The sequence below is a fragment of the Vipera berus genome (assembly GCF_964194415.1).
Source record: "Vipera berus genome assembly, chromosome: 4".
NCBI lineage: Eukaryota > Metazoa > Chordata > Lepidosauria > Squamata > Viperidae > Vipera > Vipera berus.
Window position 1 is genome coordinate 23,319,229 of NC_138206.1, and position 16,842 is coordinate 23,336,070.

At 45.7% G+C, this 16,842-nt stretch overlaps 1 protein-coding gene across 1 annotated transcript; it reads left to right on the forward strand.

The window, feature by feature from the left end:
- Positions 1–11,708: 11,708 nt before the first annotated feature.
- Positions 11,709–15,368, forward strand: RASL11A (RAS like family 11 member A; the record flags this gene model as incomplete). Its single annotated transcript, XM_081326297.1, has 4 exons — positions 11,709–11,832; positions 12,417–12,473; positions 13,326–13,405; positions 14,722–15,368. 4 exons carry the CDS (start codon positions 11,709–11,711, stop codon positions 15,172–15,174), a joined length of 714 nt encoding a protein of 237 aa, XP_081182423.1. The 3' UTR covers positions 15,175–15,368.
- Between the last annotated feature and the right edge of the window lie 1,474 nt (positions 15,369–16,842).

The window sequence follows — 16,842 nt, forward strand, 5'->3', positions numbered from 1 at the left end:
CAGGCTGTGGAGGCAAAAGACAAAAACTCAGGCAACCAAAGCCCCTTACCAGTCCACTGATTTCAAAAGCAGCTATCCACCACAAAGTTAAGACTAGTAATGAGAAGCAACTAGCTGTACAGTTACCTTAGCCATCAGATCAGGGCTGAATGGGAAGAGAATAACAGAACCCCAGAATATTAGCTATAGCCCCAGCTGAAAGTACCACAATCCCTAAGCTATTTTTTTTATCCATCAAATCTCTATACCCCCCCCCCCAACTCCCCCAGTAGATTCTGTAAGGTTCACAAACTAGATGAGAGGTTCAAAAACTAGCACCTCAATTTTATTAAAATATGCATTGCTTTAGAAATTGAGGGACAAGTACAGAAATTACCTTAACTTTGCGAACCCTGGTAGCACAGTGGTTAGAATGTAGTATTGCAGGCTAACTCTGCCCATAGTCTGGAGTCTGACAGGGCTCAAGGTTGACTCAGCATTCCTTCCTTCCCAGGTAACATGAGGACCCAGGGGGGCAATATGCTGATGTTGTAAACTGCTCAGAGAGTGCTGTAAAGCACTATGAAGCAGTATAGACTACAGTATAGACTACTGTAATGCTCTCTACATGGGGCTGCCCTTGAAGTCCACTCGGAGGCTCCAACTGGTGCAGAATGCAGCCGCGCGAGTTGTACTGGGAGTTTCCCGATACTCCCATGTTACACCTTTGCTCCGCGAGCTGCATTGGCTGCCGGTTGTCCTCCGGGTGAGATTCAAGGTGTTGGTAATGACTTACAAAGCCCTACATGGCATGGGTCCGGATTACCTATGGCAACACCTGCGGCCGGCATCAACTTCCCTCTGTCCAGTGCACTCCCACAGAGAGGGCCTCCTCAGGGTGCCTCCGATCAAAGAATGCCAATTGGTGGCCCCCAGGGGGAGGGCGTTCTCTGTGGGCGCGCCAGACCTGTGGAACTGCTTGCCGGTTGAGCTCCGGATGGCCCCCGACCTTCGCTCCTTCCGGCGCAATCTAAAAACGTATTTATTTGAGCAATCCGACCTGGTTTGATGGGTTAGGGCAGGGGTTTTAATATGTTTTTAATTATTGTTTTAAATTTGGGCATTATATTTAATCATTTTTTAACTTTTGTATTCTGTTTTTATATTTATTGCCCTGTACACCGCCCTGAGTCCTTCGGGAGAAGGGCAGTATAAAAATATAATAAATAAATAAATAAATAAATATAAGTCTAAGTGCTATTGCTTCTGCCATCATAATTAACCAAGAGGGATGAAGACTTTTTTTGTATTCATTGGAACAGGGCTTTTCAACCAGTGGTACGGGTACCACCTGTGGTACATTAGCACCTGGTAGGTGGTATGCGACCATCCTAGGAAAGTGGTAGTGGGGGAGGGGAATGAGCTGAACCGGTGGCACCGCAGAAGCCTGAGTGAGAGACGGCTGGAGCTGCAAGGCTGTCAGGGCTCAGCGGAAGTGCCAGGATCACCGCTTGGCAACTGATTCATATTTATGACAGTCACAGTGTCCCAGGGTCCTGTGAAGTGACCAAAACCTGCTGCAACCACCCAGCAGACGGGGGGAATAAAAGCCAAACACACCCCACCCCACCCCCACTGCCAATCCTCAACAGAAATGCTCACAACAATGAAAACCTCGGACAAGAGGAAGAGCGCTGCCAGGCAGGCAGGTAGGGGTCTTGCTCGGCTGTGGTTTGGGGGGCACTGTTTTCATTGTAACTGAACAGTCACTAAGCGAACTGTTGTAAGTTGAGGACTACCTATACTTCCATCACTTTTTTCCTTTTTTGGGGGGGGGGTGTCATCAAGTTTTTGACACCTTGCTAGGCGACTGGTGGTACTCGGATGTTGCCATATCGTAAAGGTGGTACAATGGGTGAAAAGGTTGAAAAGCCCTGCATTAGAATGTTAGGCTGATTAAGAAAGTAACATTTTAGGAATTGCTTTTAAAGGTTACAGGCTAAAGGAAAGACTGGAAAGCAAAAGGAGGGAAAAGAGTGTCCTAAAAATCTAGTACATAAATAAATAAATAAATAAACAACTTGGAAACTGTTAAGATAGCAATACACTCAGTCCTCATTTAGTGACTACTGTCAGTGACCATTTGCAAGTAGGACTGTAACAAACAGTCATGAAAATATTATTTTCTGATCTCTGTGTGCATTTACGACTAACTTTTGTGTACTTGACAATAACTCATGGCAGAGTGGCAGTAATGCTGGTGTGGTTTTGCAAGAGAATTTTATTTAAAAGAGACAGCAGTAAACAATGATCTTTGCAGCATCTTTTTCACTCGTGTTTGCTTAGTGACCATTTCACTTAATCACTGGGTCATTGGAATGGAACTCAGTTGCTAAACAAGGAGTCAGTACATGTATTCCTTGACTTACAACCATTTGTTTAGTGATTGTTTGAAGTTGTAATGGCATTCAAAAAAGTAACATGACCATTTTTCACACTTCGAACCACTGCAACGTCCCCATGATCATGTGATCAAAATTTGAGACGCTTGGCAACTGGTGTAAATTCATGACAGTTGCACTGTCCTGGGATCATGTGATCACCTTTTGTGACCTGACAAGCAGAGTCAATGGGGAAGCCAGATTCACTTAACAACCTGTTACTAATTTAACAATTGCAGTGCTTCACTTAAACAACTGTGGCAAGGAAGGTTGTAAAATGGGGCAAAATGGGACTTAATAACTGTCTTGCTTAACAATGGAAATTTTGGGCTCAGTTGTGATTGTAAGCCAAGGACGATCTGTATAATGTGATGTCTGTGTGGTCTTGTTAATGCGCTACCTTGGATGACTACATGTTGCTGCAGCCAAAAGCAAATCTAGATTTTGCCTTCTCTACTACTGTAGATACAAATAGTATAGGATTGGTTGAATTTCACTAATGCTAGACCACAAGCCTTGGTGGAGCAGTGGGCTAATGCCTCCTTAAGTAACACCAGCTGCCTGCAATTAGTGCAGGTTTGAGTCCCACCAGGCTCAAGGTTGACTCAGCCTTCCATCCTTCCGAGGTAGGTAAAATGAGGACCCAGATTGTTGGGGGCAATAAGCTGACTTTGTAATAATGCCGCTTGGGGGGGGGAAGCCCTAATAAGCAGGCATATACATAGAATGAAGGCTATTGCTAAGCACATTGGTTTGTGAAATGTCTTCACAAAGACGAGAGAGACCATAGGCAAAGGTTCACAAATTTATTCGGTTCAGCTCCGGGGCAGCTGACTGTCAAAACAATCCCGGCTTTTATAGAGAACTGTCAAACGTTACACCCAATCAGGGAACAGCGTTTCTCCCGCCGTTTAGACAGCAGCCAATCGGCATGCGGCAATCTGACAGCTCGGCGGCTGTCGGGGAATTCCTCTCAGCTGAGCGTTTGGCTCGGCTCGGAGGACCTGATTGTGAACTGCCGATTTGACAGTTCCCGGAACTGTCAAATCTGGCGCCTGCGTGTTTGGTCCCGGCAGCCCGTCTGACAGCTGTCATTGAGAATGGCGGCCGGCGGGGCGGTACGCATGCGCTGATGCTTCCGGCAGCCATTTGACAGCTGTCAACTGTCAAAGTCTGCCGGGCCGGTGTTTCCCTTGCTGTTTGGAGGTTCCTGGGTTTTTGATATGAATCACCCCCTTTCCCCCCCCCTGAAACAGGTATGTTATTTGTAACAACAGTTGAACTTTTAAAACAAACACTGTTAACTGGGTTTTTGTCTATCGGCGTGTTTCCCTCCCATTCAAAGTCCGCGAGGTACGCGGGGGGTCTTCTGACTCGGCTGGACCGGCGGAGGCAGGGGGTGACTTCTTCAGGTTGTGTCGCCGGTGGAATTATTTCTGGAAGGATTTCGGCTGGCGGTTGAAGGTCCTGGGGGGGGGAAGTTCGACGGGTTTGGGGGTGCTGGATGGCGCGGGTTCCTCCGGGGTCGGTTGCTGAGTGGGGTTGGGGGGTGACCTGGGTCGAAGCTGATCTGCGTGTCTGCGTTGTGCTAGCCCCATCCCTGTGTCCACTGTATATGACAACGGTCCTGTTTGGTCCAGAATAACCCCCTGGACCCACTTATCCCTTCCCCCATAATCCCGAGACCAGACATTTTGTCCCCTGGAGAAGGTTTTTGGCTGGGCATTGGAGGCCATTTCGGCTGCTGGCCTGTCTGGGTGGAGTCTGTCGAGCCTTGTCACCAGGCAGCGGCCCCATCGTAGTTCGGCAGGGCTTTTCCCGGTGGAGGAGCAGGGCGTAGCATGGTGGGCCAGGAGAAATTGTGCCAGGCGACGGTGCCAGTTCCCCGTGATGATTCTTTTGAGGGCATCTTTGGTGGTCCTCACCATAACCTCCGCAAGGCCATTGGACGATGGGTGGAAGGGAGCCGACGTTGCGTGCCTTATACAATTGCTCCTCGTGAAGATCTGAAAGTCATGAGAAGTAAATTGAGGGCCATTGTCTGATATTATAACGTCGGGGAGACCGTGTGTTGCGAAAATTCCCCTGAGGGCTTGGATGGTTGCGGCGGTTGTCGTGCTGTGAACCGGGAGAACCTCCAGCCACTTGGAATAACTGTCCACGACTATGAGGAAAACCTGCCCTTGGAAGGGTCCGGCGTAATCAATGTGGATACGGGACCAGGGGTTTTTTGTGAGTCCCCATTTGTGAATTGGAGCTCTGGGTTGGAGCGGGCGGGACTGCTGGCACAAATAGCAGCCAGCGATGTGTTTTTCTATGTCTTGGTCAATTCCCGGCCACCAAACGTAGCTGCGGGCCAAGGTTTTGGTTTTTACGATGCCAGGGTGGCCCTCATGCAACGTGTGCAGGACCTTGGCTCTGTGCTTGGGTGGCACGATTACTCTACACCCCCAGAGTATGCATCCCAGGTGAGAGGTTAATTCGTTTTGCCTGCAAAAGTATGGCTGGAATTCTGTGCCTGGACAGGAGGATTGCCAACCAGTGTGTACCCACGCCAACACTCTGCTAAGTGTTTGGTCTTGAGATGTTGCAGCAGCGATATCGTTCGCTGTCAGTGGGCATTCCAGGAGCTCCTGAATTGCCAAGATGTTGCTGGCCGGGGCTGGGTCTGGTTCTACGTGGGGTAAGGGAAGCCTGCTGAGGCCGTCAGCGTGACACATTTGGTGTCCCGGTTTGTATATTAGCTGATAGGAGTACGCTGCGAGGAACGTTGTCCAGCGCAGCATCCTGGGGGACAAAATCTGGGGGGTTTGGCGGTCCCAGGTGAATAATCCTAACAGGGGCTTGTGGTCTGTGTAAATCAAGAAGGGGCGGCCGTAAAGGTAGTCGTGAAATTTTTTTATTCCCGCCACTATTGCCAGGGCTTCCTTATCAATCTGGGCATAATTTCTTTCCGTTTTGGAAAGGGTCCTGGAATAATAGGCCACCGGGGCTTGAGTGCCGTTACTGTCTAAATGGCTCAAAACTGCTCCGATCCCGTATGGGGATGCGTCGCAGGCTATGCAGAGAGGTTTGTCTTCTTTGTAGTGGGAAATGGTGGCGTTGCTGGATAGCATTTGTTTGAGTGATTTGAAACTGTTTTCATGGGCTGTTGTCCACTGCCAGGCTGCCCCTTTATCGAGCAGCCTGTGGAGTGGCTCTGCGATAGTTGCCTTCCCAGGTAGGAAGGCGTGATAAAAATTCAAAAGCCCAAGGAAAGCCTGGAGCTCTGTTTTATTTTTGGGAGTTGGGGCTGCCTTGATAGCAAGGATTTTAGAGTTGGTGGGGTGGATTCCTTGTGAGTCAATTTTGTAGCCTAAAAAATCTGCAGATGGAACGCCTATAGAACATTTTTCCCGTTTGAGTTTCAACCCTGCTTTTCGAAATCTGGATAGTACCTCTTGCAGCCTGGCTGCCAAGTTGTTTTCGGATTCCCCTGCGATGAGTACATCATCGAAATAGGGGCAGACCCCTGGGATTCCCTTTAAGGTTTTTTCCATGACTTCCTGGAAAATACCAGGAGCCACTGAGATTCCAAATTGTAGGCGGTTTACCTTAAAGGCGCCGCGGTGTGTGACAATGGTTTGGGCCTCAGCTGTTTCTTGGGTGACAGGTAGCTGGAGGAACGCATGCGCCAGGTCGAGTTTGGCGAATATTGAGCCAGAACCAATTTCTGAGAGCACGTCCCTAACTGCAGGGACTGGGTATGCATGGGGATTTAATGCGCGGTTTAGGGTTGCTTTATAATCTGCGCATATTCTGACGTCCCCATTAGGCTTGACAGGTGTCACAATGGGTGTTTCCCAGGTTCCCCCATCTGTTGGTTCTAGAACCCCGAGGGCGACTAAACAATCTGGTTCGGCCTCGATCTTTTGTTTTAGTGCGAAGGGGACCCTTCTTGCTTTTATGCGGATGGGACCCACCTCTGGTTTAAGTTTGAGGTCGATGGGGGTGCCAGTATATTTGCCAAGCGTCCCGTCGAAGACATCTGCGAACGCTTGGCAAACGTTTTCCAGAGCTTGGGATTGTATGCGGTTGGTACCCTCCAGGCGGATGCCCAGAGCCTCGAACCAGTCTAAGCCGATGAGGCTGGTTCTGGGTGCCTCTGTGATTTGGACTGTTAAATGCCCTAGGAATTTTTTGAATTCCACTCTCAGTTGTGCCTGTCCCTTTAATTGAATAGCGGCCCCCTGGAAATCTGCGAGGAGTATTTTGGAGGGCTGAAGGGAGATACGGCGCCTGCTTTTAAAGCCGATTTTTTTGAGAGTGTCCCAGGACATTATTGAGACGGAGGACCCGGAGTCGACCTCCATCTCGCATGGCACCCCTTGAATCTTAACCCAGATTTTAATTTTGGGTTGTAAATGGTGGATGGTCGAGATTTTTTGTTTGGCCCGAATGGAAAGCACTGAGGGCTGGGAGGTTTCCTTGGCAGGGAAGGGAATTTTGGTCCTACCTGCCGGAATTTCCTCAAGCTCGTGGAGGGTTTCCCGGTTCAGGCTGCGGCACACGGAGCGAATATGCCCGGTCTTCCCACATCCGTGGCATTTTGCATTTCTAAAACGGCATGTGGCTCTGGCGTGAGCCCCGCCGCAGCTGGCACACTTTGGTTTGGGGCCGGTGGAGGTGGGTCTTGGGCCTGGACCGGCTGGTTTGAATGGCCTGCGGTTTTTTCCGTGGTCGGCGCTCATTTTGTTGAAGCGAGACATGATGTCATCGACGCCGGTGCAGGCCTCCGGTTGCTCGTTGTCCGGTTCCCAGGCATGGTGGACTGACCCGGCCGGGCTGCCTCTGAACACAGGGGAGCCCTCGCGGTGGCTGTCTTCGTAGGCCATGATCTCTAATGTGAGTTCAGCGAGATCCATCGTGGGCTTGGCTACCAATTTCCGCTGGAGCCGCTCGTTAGAGAGACCGGCGATAACCTGGTCTCTGATGCGGTCTTCCAGGTCGGGAAATTGGCATCTGCGGGCTGCATGACGTACCCCTGCGATAAAAGCTGTGGAAGCTTCGCCCAGTTGCTGGCGGCGGCGGGCGAAGTGGAGGCGCCAATACAATTCGGACCGACGAGGCATAAAGTGCTTGCTGAGGCGGTCGGTCAACTCAGCGTAAGGAATGGTCGCGACGGGGTCTGGGCTGCAGAGCCCTACAGCGATGTCGTAGACGGCGGGCCCACTGAGGCACAGAAGGGCTGCAGCCTTGTGGCGGTCCTCCGTTATTTTGTTGATGACGAGGTAGCCCTCGACTTGCCCCCAGTGCGACTCCCATCCCTCGGGATGGCGGACGTCGAATTCTCTGATGTGACCTAAATTTGCCATGGTCTGGGTCCACAGTACTGTTCAAGCTGCAGAAGGGTTCCTTTGCCCTTAAAAAGCGGCTTCAGCAGTGACTTGTCAGCGAGAGGGATCGGAACTCCTTCGCGGCGTGACTTAGCTCAGTAGGCAGCTCTGTAGTACCGGTATCCCACCTTCGTCGCCAGGTGAAATGTCTTCACAAAGACGAGAGAGACCATAGGCAAAGGTTCACAAATTTATTTGGTTCAGCTCCGGGGCAGCTGACTGTCAAAACAATCCCGGCTTTTATAGAGAACTGTCAAACGTTACACCCAATCAGGGAACAGCGTTTCTCCCGCCGTTTAGACAGCAGCCAATCGGCATGCGGCAATCTGACAGCTCGGCGGCTGTCGGGGAATTCCTCTCAGCTGAGTGTTTGGCTCGGCTCGGAGGACCTGATTGTGAACTGCCGATTTGACAGTTCCCGGAACTGTCAAATCTGGCGCCTGCGTGTTTGGTCCAGGCAGCCCGTCTGACAGCTGTCATTGAGAATGGCGGCCGGCGGGGCGGTGCGCATGCGCTGATGCTTCCGGCAGCCATTTGACAGCTGTCAACTGTCAAAGTCTGCCGGGCCGGTGTTTCCCTTGCTGTTTGGAGGTTCCTGGGTTTTTGATATGAATCAGTTTGTGCTTCTTAAATTGTAAGCCGCCCTGAGTCTTCAGAGAAGGGCGGGATATAAATGGGATTAAAATAAAAAATAAAATAAAAAATAAACCATTTTTGCATGCCAAAAGGCTACGTTCATGCAACACATGTGTCATGGCTTAGCACGTGTGAAGCTGACCACAGTTATTCTTCAAACAGTTGGGGCTGCTTTCTTCAGAATTTTTGAATGAAACACAATCTCCTCAAGGAGACTACAAGTCAAAGAAAATACCTATTTTATAAATTCTAGGAAAGATGGACATCTGGGTCAGATTTTAAGGGAGGCTTCCTCTCTCCATCAGGTACTTCTCCACATGATATCAATGGCAGAAAAACAGACTATGTGATCATGCCAAGATGCAAAGAAGTTGTAAGCAGGAGAAATGTAGCTGTGTTTCCCAACTTTCATCAACTGGAATGTTACACATGTCATTTGAATAAAGCAATGTACTTCTCTGTGTTAGCTGGGATATACTTTGCGGAAATGGGCAAAACACCCTGCCAGAAGCATCTGCAAACAAGATAGGGAAAAAAGGTCAAATGCCCATCATTTCAAAAAAGTGCCAACAATAACTCTATTGTTATTGTACAGGATCAATGGACTCACAACGAAGATGATATGATCTGGCACACTTGGTGCACTGTATCAGAATTCAATGTTGTAACTGTTCAGTCAGCTTAACTTGTCATATCAGTTCACCTGATACCACAATCAGCAATAATTCAACTGCAAGCAGGTTTTTAAAATAATGTTTTAATTATTAATTTTATTACTCTTCTGGCTGATTATATTCTGTATAATCAGCCAGGCTCACTTAGGAGTTAGGTGGCCTATAACTACATTGACTATGTGTCTTTTATTATAAAGGACGGCTCTTTATTCAGAAAAGTGTTCTTTAGATTTATTTATTTTTCAAAAGCTCACTTTTGTCCTTTATTTTGGTGATTTGATTTTCACTGAATAAATGGTGCCACCTAATAATGTATATAGACTTTCATATTCATATAAAACACATGGAAACTGAATTGTCTTTTTAAAAATAAAGTTACATATGCTGTTTTGATTTTAGATATCTTTATTAGAATATGAGGGACCCGGTGGCTCAGTGGGTTAGGACGCTGAACTTGTCGATCGGAAGGTCGGCAGTTTGGCGGGTCGAATCCCGAGTGCCGCGTAGCAGAGTGAGCGCCTGTTACTCGTCCCAGCTTCTGCCCACCTAGCAGTTCGAAAGCACGTAAAAATGCAAGTAGAAAAATAGGGACCACTACGGTGGGAAGGTAACAGCGTTCCGTGCGCCTTTGGCGTCTAGTCATGCCGGCCACATGACCACGGAGACGTCCTCGGACAAGCGCTGGCTCTTCGGCTATGAAACGGAGATGAGCACCGGCCCCTAGAGTCGGAAACGACTAGCACGCATGTGCGGGGGAACCTTTACCTTTTATTAGAATATGTGTTTTTATATTTCTTGCCCTTGAATTTTCTTTTATAAAACTAAGTTATAAACTCAGAGCCATGGTGGCGCAGTGGTTAGAATGCAGTACTGCAGGGTACTTCTACTGACTGCCGGCTGCCAGCAGTTTGGCTGTTTGATTCTCACCAGCTCAAGGTTGACTCAGTCTTCCATCCTTCCAAGATCAGTAAAACGAGGACCCAGATTGTTTTGGGTAATATGATGACTCTGTAAACTGCTTAGAGAAGGTTGTAAAGCACTGTGAAGCAGTATATAAGTCTAAATGCTATTGCTAAATGCTAGAAATATTTTTGTTCTAATGTCCCTCTTTCAGATTTGCCCTTTCAAGTTTATCCTTTATTTTTTCCAATAAAATATGGTCATCATATCTATAAATTAAATTAAACAAACAGGGATTGTCCCGTCCCAATATACATGATTCCTTTTGGAATCCATTTAATAATAGTTTTTGCTAATAGGTGCTAGAAAAAATGCTTTTGTGAATGTCTTGCAATTTTTGTCATTGCAGTAAGGTTCTCCTTGCATGAATACATTACTATACTTTTAATTCGCATACAAATAGTATTCTTAATAACCTCTCTTCCTTCCAGGTATACACCCCCTAAGACCTTTTAAAGCCATGTGTACTATTGTTTCCATGGCAATTGCAGTATTTGCAATGTTGATGTACAACCATTTCAGAAGGATGTTGTCTCCACTTAGGGAAATTGGGGAAAAGATGGAAATGAAACGTTTTGAAGATTACCTGTGTGACACATCTCTGCCCCTGGCAAAGGACACTCCTCTTGTAAAACACAGAAGAGTCGTCCTAAAGTAAGCTTTACCTTCTCTCCTTTAAAAAAAATAAAAATCGAATGGAATCGATGGCCGAAACCACCGTTCCAGTGATGCCTCCGCAGTTAAGCAACAGAATGCGTTAACCAAACGGGTCGATTTCACACCCGAAGCTTCATTCATTCATTCATGCGAACCGGGTAGAGATGCTGACTCTCCGGGAGAACCTAAACGGGGCGAGGACGCGATCCCGTATTTTAACTTACTGTTGTAAGCTTTTGGGCACCCTGTTTAATCTCTTTTAATTTTTGTATTCTTGTACTTTTATATGTTTGCCCTGTTCACCGCCCTGAGTCCTTCGGGAGAAGGGCGGTATACAAATAAAATTATTATTATTATTATTATTATTATTATTATTATTATTATTATTATTATTATTATTATTATTATTATTATTATTATTATTATTATTATTATTTTATTATTATTATTATTATTATTATTTCACAATCGTGGCAAAGGGACGAGAGGAAATGAATTCGCGGCTTTCGGAATGGGGGTAGCCAGCCGAGAGCCCACTCACCCTCTCCACCGGAAACCAGCCCAAATACCGTCAAATAAAACCCGGCTTTTACGATGCAGCGGTGAAATCCTTGTGCAGGCGACTGTCGCTGCCCCCGTCAGTCAGTCAGCCCGCCCGCCCGCTGCCTCTTGACCATGCCCAGCTATTTCTATTGTTTACGGCCGCTGGTGCTCGGAACCGGGGCGTGCGTAGAGCTCGTGCGTACGCAGCGCCGGGCCTTCCCAAAGAGGGGCGGGGGTGGAGGTGGCGCTTTTTGCCGCACTTGGGCTGACTTTAAAAGCGCCGCGCGATCTGCGGCTCCCCGGCAGCGGCTGCGGCGCTTCGCTCGGACGGTGCGCCGGTTCCTCGCCTGCGCGCTCTGAATGCACTGGGGGCAAACGCCCCTGCCGCCGCCGCCGCCGATCCCCTCTTTTTTCTCGGTGGGGCTGGAGGGCTCGCCTTTCCCATGCGGTTCTCGTCGATCATGTCCCAAAATTATCTTTTAGCGCCCATCCGAGAATGCCCCTCCGATTTTCTCGTCAAGGATATGAAATTGGCGGTGCTCGGGACAGGGGGCGTGGGGAAGAGCGGTAAGTTGCCAGGAAGCGAGGCGTGGCTGCTTGGCGATGGGGGTGGGGGTGGGGGTGCGAAGGGAAGGAGCCCGCGCCGGGATTGAGATCAGGGCACGCGGGGCAGAGGAGAGATGATGCAAAATGATGGTCCAGAAATAATAAAAAGAACCGATGCTCTGTGGGAAGCATGGAAGCCGGGAAAAGGTGGGAATGTTGGAGAAAATCATCCTGACGGGTGAAGTTCTGTCTGCCGTTCCCATCGCAGTGCCGTCCAGATATGCAGGAATGCAACGCCCATCGGCCACTGAATAAAAATCCAGCAGTATGGAAGGGCTTTGGGATGGGCAAATGGGAGCTATGAACGGGTTGGGTGTGGGTTAAAGAGTCCCGCTTCAAGCGGAACACAAATTTCTCTTGGGTTAAACAGAAAATTCCTCCACGCTTCCACAGGCATCAAAGCTCTTCATAGCCCAAGTCACCTTCCTCTGGGTCATCTCCTGGGAAGCCATGCTGCTTTCTAGAAATGGTTAAGTAGTGGCTGGATTAGTCTTTCACTGCTAGTTGCTTTCATTTAACCAACAAAAGGTTCTTTTTCTTTTCAGCCATGATTGTACGGTTCCTCACCAAAAGATTTATTGGAGACTATGAACCCAACACTGGTGAGTTTTCTTCTTAAGAATTCTCCCTTCCCACCAGCCAATTGAGTGAGGATGGCATCCATGCCATAAATAATCTGCTTTGCCCCCTTCCTTTAGGGACCTCTAGAAAACTTGGGAGTGCAAGCATTTTCCAACCTAGCCCTCCTAGAAAGGAAGAAGAAACAAGGCTCTGAGAACTATTTACTAACTAACTAAAGCTCCAGAATCCCATTTTGAAGCATAGTCTTGCATTACACCATACTGATTTTTCTGCATAAATCGGGAGGCACGTTTATGGTGGCTGGGGCTGCACTTAATGTTTGGGGGTTGAACAAGAGCTGCAGCAGGCAGGACACGATCTGAAATAAGTGAGGGTAGGATTTTTCCTTCCCTCCCCCAAGACTTGGGTGGAATCTAGGAAATCTTGGCCACATGTTTAATTAATTTCTAAAGTTTACACCAGGTTTCAAATGTTCCACAACTGAAAATGGGGAGCAATTAAACCAATACAATTGTTGGCAGTCATATTCTTAGATAGGTTTTAGGGCCTCAATCAGTATTGGGTTTCTGGGGTCACCACCTCTGGGGTGTCGTGGGCCAACATGAAGAGACTAGCAGCTGTCCTGTTACTCGGGGTTATTTCCTACTACCAATATAAGTAACAATAGCACTAACAATAATAGAGTTGGAAGGGACTTTTGAGGTCTTCTAGTCCAACCCTCTGCTCGGGCAGGAAACCCTATATCATTTCAGACAAATGGTTGTTCGGTCTCTTCTTAAAAGCTTCCAGTGTTGGAGCATTCACCACTTCTGGAGGCAGGTTGTTCCACTTTGTGCAAGTTTGTCGTTCACTTTCGTGTTTATTTTTTCCAGGGAATCTGTATTCAAGACTTGTTCATATAGAAGGTGATCAAATTTTTCTGCAGATCCAAGACACACCAGGATGCATGGAGGTACAAAAATAATCTTAAAATATGTTGGTTCTAGTGGCCAAATGGGATTTGCTTCTCTGTGGTTGCAGAAACACAGTGGGCTTTATATGGCATAGTATCTGCATATTTATTCATTTTATTTTTATTTGCTCATGGCCTCAAATTACTTTTATGAAGAGGGAGACAAATATAGGAAAAGTCGATTAGGCTTTTATTATGTAATCATCTTGCTTCATTTATTCAATATTGCTTGCTGCTTAAAGCAGTGTTTCATCGTTAAAGAGTCTCCAACTTACGGCTGTAATATAGCCAGGCAATTACAGTAGTAAGTCCTGACACTTAGTAAAGCTGGTCATCAGATGACCAGACCTGATTTTATTATCTTTTTTGCAGTGGTCATTAACTGAACACATTGGTTGTTAAATGAATGCTGCAGTCATTAAGCAAACCCACATTTACTATGGGGTCTTTTCTTGTGGAAACCAAAGATAAACACTAGTTTCCAGAAAAAAGATGATAAATTGTGGATAGGTGATCATGGGGCACTGCAAATGTGGGCTGATTGCCATGTGCTCAAAATTCTGTCATGTGACCACGGGTGGGGGGCACTGGATATTGTAACTTGGATGAAGTAGCTTTTGGGGGTGTGTGTATCTGTTGTAACTTTGAACTGTTGCTAAGTGATGAATTGTAAGTAGAGGACTACCTGTAAAACTAGAGTTCTTACTGCTTTAACAAACAACCAGGGAATAAAATATTGTTGTCACTCCCAATAGTTTTACCAGTTCTCAGAATTTTTAATCTGAAGTATCCCATAAATTTGGATTTCTAATCAAATTAGGATGCAATTGGCAGACACACAATCTAGATATATTAGAAAGAAATCTCAAATAATCAAAGTGCCCCAGTTCGATTTTCCTAGGACTGCAATCCCTGGAATATTTTACCATCTCTTGGGTTATTTAAAATGTGTGGCTTAATATGTATGGAGCTCCTAGGCTCAGTATAAGAAATACTTGCATTTTTGTTACAGCATTAATAGGAGTTATGGTTATTTGTTGTTCTGGGTAGTGCTGGGAGCATCTGTGATAAAAGAAATGCATTTGACCTTTTAAAGATCCATTTGGGATTAAGTGTGAGCATTCACAAGAGCATTGTTTCTTTTGATGCTTCAAGGCTGTGGCCTCCAGTCATCCAACTGCATTGTATTATGATGATCAAGGTTGAACACTGAATAGTTCAACTGTGAGATGAGGTTATTTACTGAAACTATGGTTGCAATTGAAACCCTTTCTGTTCTTTATAAATGTATGCAAATAACCATTCCTCCTTTTCAGAACCAAGAAGACTTGCCGCAGATGCTGGATTCGGTTTCTGGTTGTCTCAAGTGGGCAGATGGCTTTCTCTTAGTCTATTCAGTTACCGACCTTCATAGCTACCAGTTCATTCGGCCACTTTTTCTACACATCCAGAAGATTCGCCCTGACTCAAAAATCCCAGCCATCATTGTAGGGAACAAAGGGGATTTGATGCATTCCCGACAGGTTGCAGCAAATGATGGCCTACAGTTGGCCAATGAACTGGGTGTTGTGTTTCTAGAAGTTTCAACGAGTGATAACTACCAAGGTGTATGTGATGTCTTTCAATATCTTTGTAAAGAAGTTAGTAAACAGCACAATTATGGCAGCCGGGACAAAAGAAGGTCATCCATCATCCCACGTCCCAAATCACCAAATGTGCAAGACCTCAAGAGACGTTTCAAACAGGCTCTTTCATCCAAAGTGAAATAGATTTGAAATGGCCTTTGCTCAAAACTGTTTTATTGACTACACCTTTATAAAAAGAATTTATTTTTGTATTGATGCTGTTGGTATGTATCTAGGTAAAAATATACAACTTTCTTGGAATTACTTTCATATGAATTTTTCTTCCTCTCTTAACTATTGGAACAAAATGAAATAAAAATGATTGAATTAAAGCTTTATTTCTGTTCCATGGAGATTTACTGTTTAAATAAGGGAAGGGAACTATTTATTTACCAGATTTATACCCCAACTTCCAATAATAACCAATAGGTCAACTCATAGAGTTTCCACTAAAGGAGAATATTTGTAGCTCAGGGTTGAAATGAGGGGTCCTTGGTGCTCTCGGAGCTTGCTTGCTTTCTTGCAAGCATGTCATTACCCATCTAGATAACATCACAGTTACCTAGTGAACTAGCACTGATGATATTCCCTAGTTGGGTAATGAAACGTCTGCAAGAAAACAACCAAGCTCAGAGTGTTTCCATGGTTGATGGTGACTAGAATTCGGATCTGCCTCTTTCTACAGTGCTTTAACTGCTACGTTTATAATTCATGTCAAATTCTGATAATGCCAAAATGTAGGCTGTGGTACTTTAGTTTCACTGAATAGCCAACAGGATTAAATCATCTCTCTATAAGATACATTTATAACTTGTTTATTTTGACTGATTATACTTCAAGCTGGTTCCTCCCTATGTAGAAAGAAATGGCAACATGTCTTGTTTTGCAAAATGCTGTAAAAGGGCGTCTGATTTTAATCTCCAGCTGACTTTGGGCAATTGCGAAAAAGCTTAACCAAAATTCTATTTGCATCGTAGTTGGACAGAAAATAACCAAGATAACCTCGGGCTGCGTATGACTCTGGGGAGCTGAAAAAGACTTCCTGAAAAAAGGGACTGGCAAATCACTTCCATCTGATAATGACTATAATATTACAATATAACATGAAATTATAAAATTGAAATGCTTCCGGAAACCTTTGCTATTTAAGAGCATCAGAATTGGGCTTGTATTGTCCAACAACCATCCCCCAATGTTAAACTCAAATTTTTGAAAATAATTTTTCAAAAATAATTCATTCCTGCTTCCCCCCCACCCCACCATTTTGTTCATCAGGAGATGGGATGCTATAGTAGTAATTCTTCTCTTGTAGGTTTGACTAAATGACATCTTGAAGTGTCTTCCAGCTTCTAACATTTGTTCTAAAAGGGGAAAAAGTCTGGAATTGAGTGTGCCCGAGTACTGTAATGATTTTAGATTCTAGATTAAGACTCCAATTCATATGTGCACTCACTTGAGGCTAAGGCTGATGGACTTCCAAGATGAAATGCATAGGGATTAAATTCTTAGTCACTGACCTATGATGCATATTTTACAGATTATTCAATGAGCTGTATGATGTCTGTTGGCTTCATTTATAGGGCAATTTTATCATTTGTACAATAGGTCAGGCTCCCCTGAAGGGAAGGTTAAAAAGATTACTTTTTAATTTTTTATGTACCCCATGAAAACGGAACTAACATCCAAACAAAGTCAGAGGACTGAAGACTGCAAAATTTCTAGATGTAAATATATTATCCAAGAGTAAATTCCAGGAATCAGTAGGATTTTGCAGTAGATCTGTACAGTATACTGAATATTACTCCCATAATT